This window comes from Schistocerca gregaria, chromosome 4 (assembly GCF_023897955.1).
Source record: "Schistocerca gregaria isolate iqSchGreg1 chromosome 4, iqSchGreg1.2, whole genome shotgun sequence".
In the NCBI taxonomy this organism is placed as follows: domain Eukaryota; kingdom Metazoa; phylum Arthropoda; class Insecta; order Orthoptera; family Acrididae; genus Schistocerca; species Schistocerca gregaria.
This window is the reverse complement of record NC_064923.1, coordinates 338,987,754-339,006,398: the sequence shown is the minus strand read 5'-3', so window position 1 is coordinate 339,006,398 and position 18,645 is coordinate 338,987,754. Positions and strand designations below refer to the sequence as shown.

The following is an 18,645-nucleotide window of genomic DNA, read 5'->3' as shown; positions in this document are numbered from 1 at the left end:
AGAGGAAAAAACATGAAGTACTTAATATAAAGGCAGAAGTCTCATTATGGTCTTAAAGTCAGCCGAAGGCAATTGAGTGAGTGTGTGTGTGTGAAAATTGGCCAGTGAGACAAAATGAATGAACAGTGTACCAGCATTGTCGATTCACTCTATCTACCAAATACTAATATTTGTTTATATCTTTGTACATACTAAGATTACATGACAGATATCATTAACTGAACTGTGGGTGAATTTGTAATTAATAGCTGACATCATTACTCAAAACAAATGTAATAATAACAATATTATTACTATTATTATTATTATTATTATTATTATTATTACTATTATGATCATCTTCCAATTTATCTTCACATACTGAATTACTGATCATCTTATTCACCCACTTTTTAGTTAGCAAATGAAAAGCATACTATGTAAGGGAATATATACAGAAGCCATGAAAGAAATTATTTTAATGTATTTACTTGTAAAATCTCTTCTTTATTTTTAAGTACAGATTAGGAGTTTGAAAAGTAGACAAACATTTTTCATCAGAACATATCTCTCACAGCTTGTTTAATAACAAGTACTGAATGTAGGCAACATAAACTTTTAAACTCTGAACTTACAGTCTCAATAATACTGCAGCAATCAGTCACATTGCAACACAACACATTTACTTTTCACTTTTTTTAGTTCAAATCAACTGTTCATAAATGAATGAACTGACGAGAAAATTCATGATATGTATGCAAAGAGATCAGCTATATATACAATTTTTATGTTCACTTTTCATTTGAAAAATTAATGTCAGATACACATGATCCTGAAGCACATAATATCTTTTCATCAACACATTCCTTCTCATGTTTGCCCTGGAGATGGACTTGTGAATACATGGAAAAAACTGAAACCTTCCTTTATTTTGTTTTTAAATTACTGATGTATGCCAAAATTACTGCTTTAAAGAAATTCTACAAAATGTCTGATCAGACAACTACAGTCTACCATATCCTCCTTTTGCTGTATTTTCTTTTTAAGCTGAAAACATTTTTGGACACTGATGTTTCCTTGTACAATATAAGATATATTACAGCAGTTATTGACACATGATACTATTATTCCAGATCATGTATGAAATTTCAAAGAAAATTTCAAATCAGTATAAGCAAACCTCAACAAGGAATCAAAGACTGCAGATCTCTTTTGTGCGTGTCAAGGTTGCAAGAACTTGTGCTTCAGGAGCTTTGCTATACTCAAAACAGCCTTTTCTTTATTGCAATAGGACTTCAAAATAAGCCTCCTGAACAACATATTTTTACACTGTGTTCTTAAACACTTTTAAACACTCGTACAAAACCACATACATTCCTGTAATAAAATATTTACAACATCAACACTGCATTCAAATAAAGCACACAATATCGCTCTTGCACCCTGGTTTGCACTTCTGGCAGATCAAGTAACATAAAATCAGCTGTTACTTGCTCTTGTTTTCAAATTTTCTCTGTCATGTATACAATCACTTTTTCTGGCCCTATTTACAAAAAAATATATATTTAGAAAAATAAACTCACAGGGGAACACCAGTTGGCAATGAAGTGAATATATGCATGACAGAACAACTTCCTCTCTTAAAAATTTAAAGAAGTAATTGAACACTGGCGTATTATGTGGGAATGTAATTAACAGCAAAGTATTTTTGTCTCGGAAGACTTCTCCTTTCTCACTTTTCTTAAAGATGTAAAAACACGCAAAATAATATTTTTTTCTTACTCAGAAGTTTTGAAACTATTCTGAAAATCATTCCAAATCGTTTATTATGGAACATGATTGTTCATGTAGAGTTTTAATGCAAGGCAGGAACAGAACTTCTATCTGAACAACATGGCCACAATACAATTTACATGTAGAAGAGACACATAATTACTACTCTTGTGCATAGGCTGAAACTAATTTCAAAATAACACAAAAAATGTAACAAAGTACATCAATATCAGAATCAAACACAAATACTGTGTTCCTGTATGCTACATAATTGCCCATTAAATGCACAGTCACTTTGTCCCTCAATGTTTGAAAGAGTAAACTGGTGAGGACAAAGCTTCTGGCAATCTCTCCAATTTAATTTTGGGGCATTTTGTGTCCTATGATTTCACTAAAAAAATATAAGTAAAAATGCCAAAATAATTTTTTTTTCATAATACATAAATAAAAAACTTGCCATAAACTTCCACAAAAAAATTATAAAAACTGAAGAGCATTCTTGATCAATGCTATGTTCTGTTGCACTGCAAGTTAAGGGTCAAAAAGGAAAAACAATAGAGGATATAAACTGTCAAAATTCATAGAATTTTAGGCATTTTCCTGCAACAGGATATAAATATACTGGTTCAAATAATAATAACGGTGATGTTGCAGTTCCTCATAAATACATTCAGAGCCACTGAAACGGGACTGAAACATAACTGATCAAAGGAGATATGCTGAATATGTTTCTTTTTTTTACTTTTTTTTACTTTTATGAAACTGGATCTGGTTTAGCAGCAGTGGCAACTGTGGCTGAAGTGGGAACAGTAGCAGCAGCTGCCAGAATTTCATCAAATGACTGCTCTAAGCAATGCTTAAGCTCAGCATAGCTGACAACTAGTACACTCTGCTCGTCACGTGACATCAGGCATATCTGCAACAAGAAATCTCTCTTAAGCAAATTTTCAAAAATATTTTCTTTGCCTCATAAGACTATTGCAAAATGGTGAAGAATATATCAAAATTTTTAAATTCAAACTAAAGCTACTGAAAGGTTGGTAACAATTTTGCGTAATGTAGAAAGCTTGACAAGCATACACTATCCATAACTGGAAGGCCAGCGGTTATACGGGCAGCTGAAGGGAGTGGGGGGAGCGGGAGGAGGGGAAAGCAGGAAGTAGGAATAAAAGAGAGAAACAGCAAACCACAATCCTCTATATGGGAATAAAAATTAAGGGGGGAGGGGACACTTGCTATAATTTAATACTATATATTAATTTCTAATTCACTTACTTACTTTTCATATAACTAATAGAATTTCTTTATTTCAATCACAGATTACTACTGTTAGCTTGATAAGTATGCGAGAGCATGATAACTCAAAGAATGGAAAATCCAGGATGGAATGTAACAATACCAGAGAAAGAAAGTTGCTACTCACCATATAGCGGAGATGCTGAGTCGCAATAGGCACAATAAAAAGATTCACACACTCATAGCTTTCGGCCGTTAAGGCCTTTGTCAGCAGTACACACACACACACACACACACACACACACACACAAACGCAACTTGCACACACATCTGCAGTCTCAGAGAGCTGAAACTACCAGACGTGTGTGCAAGTTGCGTTTGTGTGTGTGTGTGTGTGTGTGTGTGTGTGTCTACTGCTGACAAAGGCCTTAATGGCCGAAAGCTATGAGAGCATGATAACTGTTATGTTAAGTTAATGTTTCACTGGAGTATGCAGAAATTGACGTTCATTTTGCACTGGCATTACTATTGTTACACTGTTTCAATATAGGGGATAGAGCAGCTTCAATCTTTAATCAAATATAGCTCACCAGTTTCAATAACATTTAAACTTTCCTTATTGGTGCACTGAATGATAATTACAGCACTACCATGAATTTCATTACTGTACTCTGGTTATTGTCCCCACTAATTACACGTAGAATGCACAAAAGTATGACTTTTGGGGAGAAAGACAGTAAATGGGCAGGGAATCATATTACCACAGAGAGGCAGAAAGCACCAAATTTCTCTTCTCCAGAAACACTTTCTTGCCATAGCTATGCTACATTTTATATCCTCTCTAGTCAGGAGCTATCTCCAGATAATTTGTATTGTGAATCTGATAAACATTCCTTCAAGAACTGTTTCTGCTTGTTTCATGTTAGTTGCTTGTTGAAGAAGTATGTTTATGTCAATAAATGTTGTGGCAAGAAGTGAGGATTACAACATGTGGTCCTAAACTATTTTAAATACAACAACATTTTCAGTCTGAACTCTTTCTGGATTTATTTATTTCACAATCACAAGTTTGGTATGTGTGATGTTTTCAAGTGAAACAAACAGAAGTGCATAAAACATATTATTTATTAATTAGAAAAGTGCACTCAGATTGAGCATTAATAGGAAAGTTTACACAGGATTTAGTCTTTGCTATAGTCTGTCATAGTTTTCATTCTCTTTGCACACATTATAATGGTATTTGCTAGCTCTCTGTCTGAAGTTCAGTCGGTTTGTGGAATTTGTTGTTGTTATGTATTTTACGACGAAAAGCTTATTATATGTGTCTTGTTCCTAACCTAACTTGTCTCTCCTTCCTTAAACCTAACTAACCTAAGGACATCACACATATCCACGCCCGAGGCAGGATTCGAACCTGCGACCGTAGCAGCAGAGCTGTTTCAGACTGAAGCGCCTAGAACTGCTCGGCCACACTGGCCAGTTGAATTTGCAGAAAACATCCTGTTACTTTAATGTGAGACTGGGGCAGTCACTGCAAAAATTTCAACAAGAAAACGGTGAGACAACATGTTATCCTTCTATATGTACCACACACCCCACTACTCTCTGCCATTTATAACAAGAACATAAGATTTAATGTGTCACATCAGATGCATGATTTTATAACTGTTTCAAACCAAGCTGTATTATTTGAGCCAATCATCATGAGCACATACAATGAAGGCAGAGTTAATATGCCTTAAGATCAATATAAATGTCTAGTCATAGTGGATAAATGCAGCAAATTACAAACTAATCATTACTAATTTGAAACAAGAAGAATATGTTAATAAACTGTTTGGTAGGTTGAGTGGATTCCTGTTTACATATTAGAGCTGACCACTCTGAATGTATGTTCCACAGATTTATCCTTGCAACACAGTTGTTTGGCAACCATTTTACAAAAGCCTCATGCGAAGGATGTTATTTGTGCTAGGAATATACACCATTTAGATTCAGCAATTACAAGAAAAAAAAAGAAGAAAAGTAGAATGGCCACCAAATTTAGCATCTAAGAAGTGATTATTTAATTTTAATTTGAAACATACATTACACCAACATACATTAAATTTGCCAAGTTTATGGGAGTCTCAATAATGAGTGAATCAATGACTGATGAGTGGACACGATTGCAGGATTAGAGAAAGTTATCTATGAAGTGTGAAGTGACTTTCATGAAGATTAAGATGACAATGACTGACTACAACAAATGTCACCAGTGAGTCACCTTAAGTATTTCCAAACTGAGTTTGTGCAACAAATAATACCTCTTTTAGCAATGGAATCATTTATGCAGGAAGGTACATATTTCGATGTACAGTAAACAGTTCTGGTAAACGTGCACTTACGGTATCTGCAGCTGCAGTTCTGCGTGCTGATGGTAACAGCTCACTTGTTGAACAATGGGAATTAAATAAGACAAACCTTGAGTCAGTTGTTGGTTGCCAATCAAAATGCTCATTCATAATTTCCTGTGGTTAGTAAATAATGTCAGCTGGTATTTTGTTCTGTTAGGGAGGGGACTGCCAAGGGGGAGGTTACCATGAGAAAAAGATGTCAGAAGCTTGAACGTGGTAGGGAAACTAGAAAATCTGAAAAGGGAAATGCAAAGGCTCAATCTAGATATAGTAGGGGTCAGTGAAGTGAAGTGGAAGGAAGACAAGGATTTCTGGTCAGATGAGTATCGGGTAATATCAACAGCAGCAGAAAATGGTATAACAGGTGTAGAATTCGTTATGAATAGGAAGGTAGGGCAGAGGGTGTGTTACTGTGAACAGTTCAGTGACCGGGTTGTTCTAATCAGAATCGACAGCAGACCAACACCGACAACCATAGCTCAGGTATACATGCCGACGTCGCAAGCTGAAGATGAACAGAGAGAGAAAGTGCATGAGGATATTGAAAGGGTAATGCAATATGTAAAGGGGGACGAAAATCTAATAGTCATGGGCGACTGGAATGCAGTTGTAGGGGAAGGAGTAGAAGAAAAGGTTACAGGAGAATATGGGCTTGGGACAAGGAATGAAAGAGGAGAAAGACTAATTGAGTTCTGTAACAAGTTTCAGCTAGTAATAGCGAATACCCTGTTCAAGAATCACAAGAGGAGGAGGTATACTTGGAAAAGGCCGGGAGATACGGGAAGATTTCAATTAGATTACATCATAGTCAGACAGAGATTCCGAAATCAGATATTGGATTGTAAGGCGTACCCGGGAGCAGATATACACTCAGATCACAATATAGTAGTGATGATGAGTAGGCTGAAGTTCAAGACATTAGTCAGGAAGAATCAATACGCTAAGAAGTGGGATACGGAAGTTCTAAGGAATGACAAGATACGTTTGAAGTTCTCTAACGCTATAGATACAGCAATAAGGAATAGCGCAGTAGGCAACACAGTTGAAGAGGAATGGACGTCTCTAAAAAGGGCCATCACATAAGTTGGGAAGGAAAACATAGGTACAAAGAAGGTAGCTGCGAAGAAACCATGGGTAACAGAAGAAATACTTCAGTTGATTGATGAAAGGAGGAAGTACAAACATGTTTCGGGAAAATCAGGAATACGGAAATACAAGTCGCTGAGGAATGAAATAAATAGGAAGTGCAGGAAAGCTAAGACGAAATGGCTGCAGGAAAAATGTGAAGACATCGAAAAAGATATGATTGTCGGAAGGGCAGACTAAGCATAAAGGGAAAGTCAAAACAACCTTTGGTGACATTAAAAGCAAACGGTGGTAACATTAAGAGTGCAACGGGAATTCCACTGTTAAATGCAGAGGAGAGAGCAGATAGGTGGAAAGAATACACTGAAAGCCTCTATGAGGGTGAAGATTTGTCTGATGTGATAGAAGAAGAAACAGGAGTCGATTTAGAAGAGGTAGGGGATCCAGTATTAGAATCGGAATTTAAAAGAGCTTTGGAGGACTTACAGTCAAATAAGGCAGAAGGGATAGATAACATTCCATCAGAATTTCTAAAATCATTAGGGGAAGTGGCAACAAAACGACTATTCACGTTGGTGTGTAGAATATATGAGTCTGGCGACATCTGACTTTCGGAAAAGCATCAGCCACACAATTCCGAAGATGGCAAGACCTGACAAGTGCGAGGATTATCGCACAATCAGCTTAACAGCTCATGTATCGAAGCTGCTTACAAGAATAATGTACAGAAGAATGGAAAAGAAAATTGATAATGCGCTAGGTGACGATCAGTTTGGCTTTAGGAAAAGTAAAGGCACGAGAGAGGCAATTCTGACGTTACGGCTAATAATGGAAGCAAGGCTAAAGAAAAATCAAGACACATTCATAGGATCTGTCGACCTGGAAAAAGCGTTCGACAATATAAAATGGTGCAAGCTGTTCGAGATTCTGAAAAAAGTAGGGGTAAGCTATAGGGAGAGACGGGTCATATACAATATGTACAACAACCAAGAGGGAATAATAAGAGTGGACCATCAAGAACGAAGTGCTCGTATTAAGAAGGGTGTAAGACAAGGCTGTAGCCTTTCGCCCCTACTCTTCAATCTGTACATCGAGGAAGCAATGATGGAAATAAAAGAAAGGTTCAGGAGTGGAATTAAAATACAAGGTGAAATGATATCAATGATACGATTCGCTGATGACATTGCTATCCTGAGTGAAAGTGAAGAAGAATTAAATGATCTGCTGAACGGAATGAACAGTCTAATGAGTACACAGTATGGTTTGAGAGTAAATCGGAGAAAGACGAAGGTAACGAGAAGTAGTAGAAATGATAAGTAGTAGAAATGAGAACAGCAAGAAACTTAACATCAGGATTGATGGTCACGAAGTCAATGAAGTTAAGGAATTCTGCTACCTAGGCAGTAAAATAACCAATGACGGATGGAGCAAGGAGGACATCAAAAGCAGACCCGTTACGTCAAAAAAGGCATTTCTGGCCAAGAGAAGTCTACTAATATCAAATACCGGCCTTAATTTGAGGAAGAAATTTCTGAGGATGTACGTCTGTAGTACAGCATTGTATGGTATTGAAACATGGACTGTGGGAAAACCGGAACAGAAGAGAATTGAAGCATTTGAGATATGGTGCTATAGACGAATGTTGAAAATTAGGTGGACTGATAAGGTAAGGAATGAGGAGGTTCTACACAGAATCGGAGAGGAAAGGAATATGTGGAAAACACTGGTAAGGAGAAGGGACAGGATGATAGGACATCTGCTAAGACATGAGGGAATGACTTCCACGGTACTAGAGGGAGCTGTAGAGGGCAAAAACTGTAGAGGAAGACAGAGATTGGAATACATTCAGCAAATAATTGAGGACGTAGGTTGCAAGTGCTACTCTGAGATGAAGAGGTTAGCACAGGAAAGGAATTCATGGCGGCCCGGATCAAACCAGTCAGTAGACTGATGACCAAAAAATAAAATAAAGGTTATGCTGTAACCACAATGTCGAAATTTTTGGCAAACTCAGAAAAGAAATGTACAAGTAGGTTATTGCAATGGTGAATGTATATCTCGGACTACATTACACATAAATCAATTATGGCAATTGTATTTTTGTGTTGAGATTCACTGGCTTCGCCAATTCTCAGGCAAATCATCACAGTTCGTCCTAGCTTACACCTCAGGCTATACTATAGGTAGTTTTTTCCCAGTTATCAAATATGAAAATAAGCAAGAAACCTTGAAATTATAATTACCAGGTAAGTAAAACTACTAGCTCTCTCAATACCAAAAACAAATGTAATCAACTTGTACATTCTGTCAAAGAAGATCTCTGGATTTGGCAACTCTCAATGACTAGTGCATACTATCACCTGACTGACTACAACCAACATCAACAAACTGCTTAGTTCAGCACACAATGAAAGAACTGCTCACACAGCAAATGTACATCAACCACAATTCTTTTTACACTGCATTTGATATCACTCTCTGGATGAGGCTCAATTAATCATCATTCGTGCAGGTATCAATAAACTATTTGTTTGAAATTAAGTGATTAAGTTCCCTAAAAATCATTAACTATAGTCAAATCTCTACTTACTGATATGAAATTTATGATTTACTTAGTCAACTCCTCTCAGCTATTCACAGAAAAATATCTCATGCATTAAATTTGGTAATGTACAGTGAATGTATGCATGGCACATATTAAATAATAGGTATGTATAACTGAACAAAGTAAATTAGTCTGAGTGAAGAAACATAGTATGGGACACTTAAAAAAATGTACAAGGTACGTAGTCGAATGGCTGTAAATGACTAGAAACTTGCTTAAAATCTAATAACGTACTTATTTGGATAACTGTCAATGCCATTCATATGGAAAACTGTGCGACCACTAGAGTAACCGGAAAATCATTGTCCTAGCCTTACTGTATTGCAGTCAGACACACACTGTTAGTAAGACTGTCATAGACATAAGAAAGTGGAAGGCAAATTAGCTTTGTGGACATTTTTAAGCTGTAGCATGAAAAGGTACATTGACTTTCCACTATGGGTAACAAAGATGTAATTGGATATGAAATGGATAATTGCTGCTCACCATACAGTGGAGATGCTGAGTTGCAAAATGGCACAACAAAAAGACTGTCAGAAAGTTAGGTTTCAGCCAATATGGCCTTTGTCAAAAGTAGACACCACACACAGAAGTACACACTCACCAAAAACACAACTAACGTACACATGACCACAATCAGTGGTAGCTGGAGATGCACTGCAAGCAGCAGGGTGTTGTGGGAGAGGCAACAGGGTGGGGTTAAGGAGGAGGCTGGGGCGGGGGAGGGAGGCGGGGAAGGGGGGACGGGGGGGGGGGGGCAGCAGAGCAGATAGGTGCAGTCGGGAGATTAGACAGAGGGTTATCGGAAAAGGAAAGAAGTAAAAAGACTGGATGCATTGGTGGAATGAGGGCTGTGTAGTGCAGGAATGGGAAAAGGGAAGTGGCTGGATGGGTAAGGACAATGACTAACAAGGGTTGAGGCCAGGACAGTTACGGGAACATACAATATATTGCAGGGGGAGTCTCCACCTGTGCAATTCAGAAACACTGGTGTTGGTGGGAAGAATCCAGACGGCACAGACTGTGAAGCAGCAGTGAAATGTAGGACATTGTGTTGGGTGGTGTGCTCAGCAACAGGGTGGTCCAGTTGTTTCTTGGCCACAGTTTGTTGGTGGCCAATCATGATGACAAACAGGTTGTTGGTTGTCATGCCCTCATAGAATGCAGCACTGTGGTTGCAGTTTTGCTTGTAGATCATATGATTGGTTTCACAGGTAGCCCTGCCTTTGATGTGATAGGTGATGTTTGTGACAGGATCGGAGTAAGTGGGGGAGGAGGATGTATGGGTCAGGTCTTGCATCTAGGCCTGTTACTGGGATATGAGCCATGAGGCAAGGGCCTGGGAGCGGGGGTTGTGTAGGGATGACAAGGATACTATGTACATTCGATGGGTGGCAGAATATCACTGTGGAAGAGGTGGGAAGGGTAGTGGGTAGGACATTTCTTATTTCAGAGCACGACAAGAGGTAGTCAAAACCCTGGCACAGACAGTAATTCAGTTGCTCCAGTTCTTGGTGGTACTGAGTCAAGAGGGTAATGCTTCTCTGTGACTGGACAGTGGAGCTCTGGGAGGTGTTAAGTGACTGGAAAGAAAAGACAAGGGAGATGTGTTTTTGTACGAGGCTGGGAGGTTAATTGCGATCTGTAAAGATCTCAATGAGATCCTCAATATATTTCGAGAGGGACCCCTCGTCACTACAGGTGTGATGGTCACATGTGGCTAGGCTATATGGATGGGACTTCTTGGTATGGAATGAGTGGCAGCTGCCAAAGTGGAGGTATTGCTGGTGGTTGGTAGGTTTGATATGGGCAGAGGTACTGATGTAACCATCTTTGAGGCGGAGGTCAACAGCAACGAAGGCAACTTGATGGCTTGAGCTGGGCCAGGTGAAATGAATGCTGTAGAAGGTGTTGAAGTTCTGGAGGAATGTGAATGGGTGTCCTCACCCTCGATCCAGATCACGAAGATGTCATCAATAAATGTGAACCAGGTGAGGAGTTTGGGATTCTGGGTGTTTAGAAAGGATTCCTCTAGATAGACAATGAATAGGTTGGCATAGGATGGTGCCATATAGGTGCCCGTAGCCGTATCCTAGGTTTTAGGGTTGCCACAGGCTTCCCCAAGCGAAATTTGCTGATAGTTTCCTGATTTCCAGACAAGTTTTAGCATTTTTCTCCGACAAATTTTTAGATCTCAAGGGTAAGTAAAAACATAAGTTGACATAAAATGTAAGGATTTCTGTATTTCTCCTCCGTGTGAGCAAATACCTTAAATACTAACATCAACATCTTTTATAATGAACTGTTTTTAGATGGAGAAAGGAAACCAAAAGGTATGTGTGTTTCATTAAGGCCACTGTTATTTTATTTCAATAAAACGAAACATTTCGTGACAAAAATACGTATTTCCTCGGAGTCACAAGACAGATTTAAAATACCTTCGCTCATTTCAGAAATAACCTCAGAAAAAAATATTCCCCTCGAAAGAATTGTATAAGGCAGGGAAAACTTGTGTCAACCAATACTTTATGTGACCCCCAATAGAATTTTGGTTCTACTGTGTTCATTGTTGTTGGTTATTACCCTTTGTGTTATGTCTATTATTTTAAGGGTATTGTGTGATTTTCTTTCGAGAAATATATGAGCACATAGCATACAAACTGTCAGCGACTGGCACAATTTTCTTCTTCTACTGTCCACGCTTTCTAATATATAAACTACTTCCGAAGTGCCAAAATGTATTACGATAAATAAAATGTCTATAAAAACCTGCACTGTACAACATACTTGTGGTGAGACAGCCACAATTCTCAGGCCTCTGGCCTGCCAAGGATCACACCTGTCCTGGGTCTATAGATAAAACACGAAATTCTGCCGTATTGTGTCACACACATACAGACCTGGTCTGCAGTTTGAATGGTGAGACTACAGTCTATGGGCAGGGCCTGCACATTAATGGGAAATGATGAGCTTCAGCTTGGAAAGCCCGATCCATTACAGATACCCGCAGAAATGGCCTGGGTTTATGCCACCCACATAGCAGCAACTTGTGCCAACGTACCCATGGGCTACCTAGAGGAATCCTTCCTTAACACACAGAATACCAAATCCCTCACCTGGTTAACATTTATTGATGACATCACAATCTGAATTGATGGTGAGGACACCCTATCCACATTCCTCCAGCAACTCAACACCTTCTCCCCCATTCGCTTAACCTGCTCCTACTCAACCCATCAAGCCACATTCCTCGATGCTGACCACCTCAAAGATGGTTATATCAGTATCTCTGTCCATATCAAATCTACCGGCCACCAGCAATACCTCCACTTCGACAACTGCCACACATTCCATACCAAGAAATACCTTACAAACAGCATAGCCACCTGTGGCCATCGCATCTGTAGTGACAAGCGCTCCCTTTCAAAATATGTCCAGGGTCTCACTGAGGCCTTTAGAGATTGTAATTATCCTCCCAACCTTACACAAAAACAGATCCCCCACATCTCATCTTTCCAGTCACCCAACACCTCCCAAAGTCCCACAGCCCGACCACAGAGAAGATTTCCCCTTGTGACTCGGTACTACCCAGGACTGGAGCAATTGAATTACATTCTCCACCAGGGTTTCGACTGCCTCTCATCATACCCTGAAATAGGAAATTCCCTACCCACCATCCTTACCACTCCTCCAACAACTGTATTCTGCTGCCCACCAAGCCTACACAATGTCCTCATCATCCTTACACAACCCCAGCTTCCAGCCCCTTGACTCACAGCCCGTATCCCTGTAACAAGACCTAGATGCAAGACCTGTCCCATACATCCTTCCACCACCATCTACTCCAGTCCTGTCACAAATATCACCTATTCCATCAAAGGCAGGGCTACCTGCGAAACCAGCCATGTGATCTACAAGCTAAGCTGCAACCACTGTGTTGCATTCTACGAGGACATAACATCCAACAACCTGTTTGCCAGCATGACAGCATGATTGGCCACCGACAAATGTTGCCAAGAATCAACTGGACCACCCTGCTACTGAGCACGTCACGCAACAGGATGTCCTTCACTTCAGTGCTGCTTCACAGTCTGTGCCATCAGTGCTGCTTCACAGCCTGTGCCATCAGTGCTGCTTCACAGCCTGTGCCATCTGTATTCTTCCCACCAACACCAGCTTCTCTGAACTGCGCAGGTGGAAACTCCCCTTGCAATATATCCAACGTTCCCGTAACCCTTCTAGCCTCAACCTTTGTGTCATTCTCCTTACCCATCCAGCCCCTTCCCTTTTCCCATTCCTGCACAACACAACACTCATTCAACCAAAGCACCCAGTCTTTTACTTCTCTCTTCTCTCCTTTTCTGCTAACCGACTGCACCTGGCTGCCTCACACTTCACCTCTTCCCTGCACGCTTGTTGCAGCACTTTACCATCCCCCTCCCTTAACCTGCTATCCTTCCCCCTCCCTGCCCTAGCCTCCTCTTACCCCCACCCAGATGCCTCTCTTGTAATACCCTGCTGCTCCCAGTCTGGCTCTAGCTATCAGGGTCAGTGGTCATGTGTGGACTAGAGATATGGTGTGAGCCACAGTCACTGTGGCAATGCCAATGAAGTCATGGGGGCAAGATACAACTTATTATACAGTCACACTATTGTAATCTGTTAAATGACACAGACTGTTTGTGGATTTCGGCCTTTTCAGTACAATTGTGATGTTCTGAATGATGAAGTACTTTTGTCCTGCATGGTTACTGTAAACAAGAGTACAACATACAATACACTGTTTAACAGAAGCATCGTACTGATTTCACAACTGGCTCTTGGGATTGCATTATTAATTTCCAGTAGTAACTACAATACTTTGAGAAACAAAATTTGATAAAAAGGGGTTGGAAAGTGTACAGAAATACATTGGTGAGTAAGACTGAATAATAGGAAGTCCTAGATCTTGATCAGACGTTACTTCACTATCCGATATCGTGGTAAAGAACCGGTGAACAAGGCAATTAATTTATTCTTAGTGGGAAATCCATAACTGTTACCTGGATTGTTCATTGTTGTTGTTGTCTTCAGTCCTGAGACTGGTTTGATGCAGCTCTCCATGCTACTCTATCCTGTGCAAGCTTCATCATCTCCCAGTACCTACTGCAACCTACATCCTTCTGAATCTGCTTAGTGTATTCACCTCTTGGTCTCCCTCTACGATTTTTACCATCCACACTGCCCTCCAATGCTAAATTTGTGATCCCTTGATGCCTCAAAACATGTCCTACCAACCGATCCCTTCTTCTAGTCAAGTTGTGCCACAAACTCCTCTTATCCCCAATTCTGTTCAATACCTCCTCATTAGTTACGTGTTCTATCCACCTTATCTTCAGCATTCTTCTGTAGCACCACATTTCGAAAGCTTCTATTCTCTTCTTGTCCAAACTAGTTATCGTCCATGTTTCACTTCCATACATGTACTTTCAGAAACGATTCCTGATACATAAATCTATACTCGATGTTAACAAATTTCTCATCTTCAGAAACACTTTCCTTGCCATTGCCAGTCTACATTTTATATACTCTCTACTTAGAACATCATCAGTTATTTTGCTCCCCAAATAGCAAAACTCATTTACTACTATAAGTGTCTCATTTCCTAATCTAATTCCCTCAGCATCACCCGATTTAATTTGACTACATTCCATTATCCTCGTTGTGCTTTTGTTGATGTTCATCTTATATCCTCCTTTCAAGACACTGTCCATTCCGTTCAACTGCTCTTCCAGGTCCTGTGCTGTCTCTGAGAGAATTACAATGTGATCGGCGAACCTCAAAGTTTTTACTTCTTCTCCATGGATTTTAATACCTACTCCAAATTTTTCTTTTGTTTCCTTTACTGCTTGCTCAATATCCAGATTGAATAACATTGGGGATAGACTACAACCCTGTCTCACTCCCTTGCCAACCACTGCTTCCCTTTCATGTCCCTCGACTCTTATAACTGCCATTTGGTTTCTGTACAAATTGTAAATAGCCTTTCGCTCCCTGTATTTTACCCAGCCACCTTTAGAATTTGAAAAAGAGTATTCCAGTCAACATTGTCAAAAGCTTTCTCTAAGTCAACAAATGCTAGAAACGTAGGTTTGCCTTTTTTTAATCTTTCTTCTAAGATAAGTCGTAGGGTCAGTATTGCCTCACGTGTTCCAATATTTTTACGGAATCCAACCTGATCTTCCCCGAGGTCGGCTTCTACTAGTTTTTCCATTCGTCTGTAAAGAATTCGCGTTAGTATTTTGCAGCTGTGACTTATTAAACTGATAGTTCGGTAATTTTCACATCTGTCAGCACCTGCTTTCTTTGGGATTGGAATTACTATATTCTTCTTGAAGTCTGAGGGTATTTCGCCTGTCTCATACACCTTGCTCACCAGATGGTAGAGTTTTGTCAGGACTGGCTCTCCCAAGGCTGTCAGTAGTTACAATGAAATGTTGTCTACTCCGGGGGCCTTGTTTCGACTCAGGTCTTTCAGTGCTCTGTCAAACTCTTCATGCAGTATCATATCTCCCATTTCATCTTCATCTACATCCTCTTCCATTTCCATAATATTGTCCTCAAGTACATCGCCCTGATATAAACCTTCTATATACTTCTTCCACCTTTCTGCCTTCCCTTCTTTGCTTAGAACTGGGTTGCCATCTGAGCTCTTGATATTCATACACGTGGTTTTCTTCTCTCCAAAGGTCTCTTTAATTTTCCTGTAGGCAGTATCTATCTTACGCCTAGTGAGATAAGCTTCTACATCCTTACATTTGTCCTCTAGCCATCCCTGTTTAGCCATTTTGCACTTCCTGTCGATATCATTTTTGAGATGTTTGTATTCCTTTTTGCCTGCTTCATTTACTGCATTTTTATATTTTCTCCTTTCATCAATTAAATTCAATATTTCTTCTGTTACCCAAGGATTTCTAGAAGCCCTCGTCTTTTTACCTACTTTATCCTCTGCTGCCTTCACTACTTCATCCCTCAGAGCTACCCATTCTTCTTCTACTGTATTTCTTTCCCCTGTTCATGTCAATTGTTCCCTTATGCTCTCCCTGAAACTCTGTACAACCTCTGGTTCTTTCAGTTTATCCAGGTCCCATCTCCTTAATTTCCCACATTTTTGCAGTTTCTTCAGTTTTAACCTACAGGTCATAACCAATAGATTGTGGTCAGAGTCCACATCTGCCCCTGGAAATGTCTTACAGCTTAAAACCTGGTTCCTAAATCTCTGTCTTACCATTATATAATCTATCTGATTCCTTTTAGTATCTCCAGGGTTCTTCCACGTATACAACCTTCTTTCATGATTCTTAAACCAAGTGTTACCTATGATTAAGTTGTGCTCTGTGCAAAATTCTACTAGGTGGCTTCCTCTTTCATTTCTTAGCCCCAATCCATATTCACCTACTATGTTTCCTTCTCTCCCTTTTCCTACACTCGAATTCCAGTCGCCCATTACTATTAAATTTTCGTCTCCCTTCACTATCTGAATAATTTCATTTATTTCATCGTACATTTCTTCAATTTCTTCGTCATCTGCAGAGCTAGTTGGCATATAAACTTGTACTACTGTAGTAGGTGTGGGCTTCGTATCTATCTTGGCCACAATAATGCGTTCACTATGCTGTTTGTAGTAGCTTACCCGCACTATTGTTTTTTATTCATTATTAATTTATTCATTATTAAACCTACTCCTGCATTACCCCTATCTGATTTTGTATTTATAACCCTGTATTCACCTGACCTGAAGTCTTGTTCCTCCTGCCAACGAACTTCACTAATTCCCACTATATCTAACTTTAACCTGTCCATTTCCCTTTTTAAATTTTCTAACTTACCTGCCCGATTAAGGGACCTGACATTCCATGCTCCAATCCATAGAACGCCAGTTTTCTTTCTCCTGATAACGACGTCCTCCTGAGTAGTCCCCGCCCGGAGATCCGAATGGGGGACTATTTTACCTCCGGAATATTGTTCATAGAGAATAAAAAACCACTGCAACTGAAATTTCAGAGTTCCTTTATTTGGATAAAGGCATGTACATTACAAGGGTTTCAGGACACTAATCCCATCTTCAGGTGCTCTTTAATTGTCTACGACACTACTGCACAACTCACATACCAAAACTGACAAATTCAATAGTAGTGTAAGAGAATATATGTGAGGAGACATGAGAAATGTGGGGTCATCCAGTAAGACTCGAGATGAATAGGGCGTAACAGACAAAGCAGGACTAACTCCAATCCATTAGTATGCACACTCAGATGGAAAAATATAATCTGATGACCTATTACATGTTTATAGATTTAGTCCTGCTTTTTTCGGTTAGGCCGTTTTTGCCTCAGGTCTTACTGGATGGCCCCACATTTTTCATGCTTTATCTGCACAGTCTCTTTCATATTGCTGGATAAATATGTTAATATTTCTACATGATTTGTCATCCACAATTAAGTAGCACCTGAAGATGAGATTAGTGTCCTGAAAACTGGGTAGTGTACATGCCTTTATTCAAATAAAGGAACTTCAAAATTACAACTGCTGCAGATTTTATTCGCATAGGTAACACTTGGTTTAAGAATCATGAAAGAAGGTTATATACGTGGAAGAGGCCTGGAGACACTCGAAGATTTCATATAGATTATATAATGGTAAGAAAGAAATTTAGGAACCAGGTTTTGAATTGTAAGACATTTCCAGGGCAGATGTGGACTCTGACCACAATCTATTGGTTATGACCTGTAGGTTAAAACTGAAGAAACTGCAAAAAGGTGGAAATTTAAGGAGATGGGACCTGGATAAACTGAAAGAACTACAGGTTGTACAGAGTTTCAGGGAGAGCATAAGAGAACAATTGACAGAAATGAGGGAAAGAAATACAGTAGAAGAAGAATGGGTAGATTTGAGGGATGAAGTAGTGAAGGCAGCAGAGGACCAAGTAGGTAAAAAGAGGAGGGCTAGTAGAAATCCTTGGGTAACAGAAGAAATATTGAATTTAATTGATGAAAGGAGAAAATATAAAAATGCATTAAATTAAGCAAGCGAAAAGGAATACAAACATCTCAAAAATGAGACTGACAAGGAGTACAAAATGGCTAAGCAAGGATGGCTAGAGGACAAATGTAAGGAGGTAGAAACATATATCACTAGGGGGTAAGATAGATACTGCCGACAGAAAAATTAAAGAGACTTTTGGAGAAAAGACAACCACCTGTATGAACATCAAAAGCTCAGATGGAAAACCAGTCCTAAACAAAGATGGGAAAGCAGAAACATGGATGGAGTATACGAGGGGGGACCCAAAAATAACCAGAATTTATTTCTAGAAAGCATATACTTTATAGTTTTCAAATACAACCTTAATCTCCTTCGAAGTACTGTCCATTAGCTTTAATACACTTGTCCAAACGTTCATTCCAGTGTTCGAAGCACCTTTTAAATTCATCCTCTTTGATACCTGCTAGCACTTTAATGACATTGCATTTTACGTCTTCCACATTCGCAAAACGCTTCCCTCTCAAGTCTCTTTTCATCCTCGGGAAT

At 39.4% G+C, this 18,645-nt stretch overlaps 1 protein-coding gene across 2 annotated transcripts in view; it reads right to left on the bottom strand.

Annotated features, from left to right (window-relative positions):
* Positions 1-465: 465 nt before the first annotated feature.
* The window catches only part of LOC126267383 (PAN2-PAN3 deadenylation complex subunit PAN3), a 123,821-nt gene continuing 105,641 nt past the window's right edge, over positions 466-18,645 (bottom strand). For both annotated transcript variants that reach the window (XM_049972568.1, XM_049972569.1), the window contains exon 12: positions 466-2,668. In XM_049972568.1, the coding sequence (XP_049828525.1) occupies positions 2,507-2,668 (162 nt within the window). In that variant the 3' untranslated portion in view covers positions 466-2,506. The remainder of the gene's footprint in view (positions 2,669-18,645) is intronic.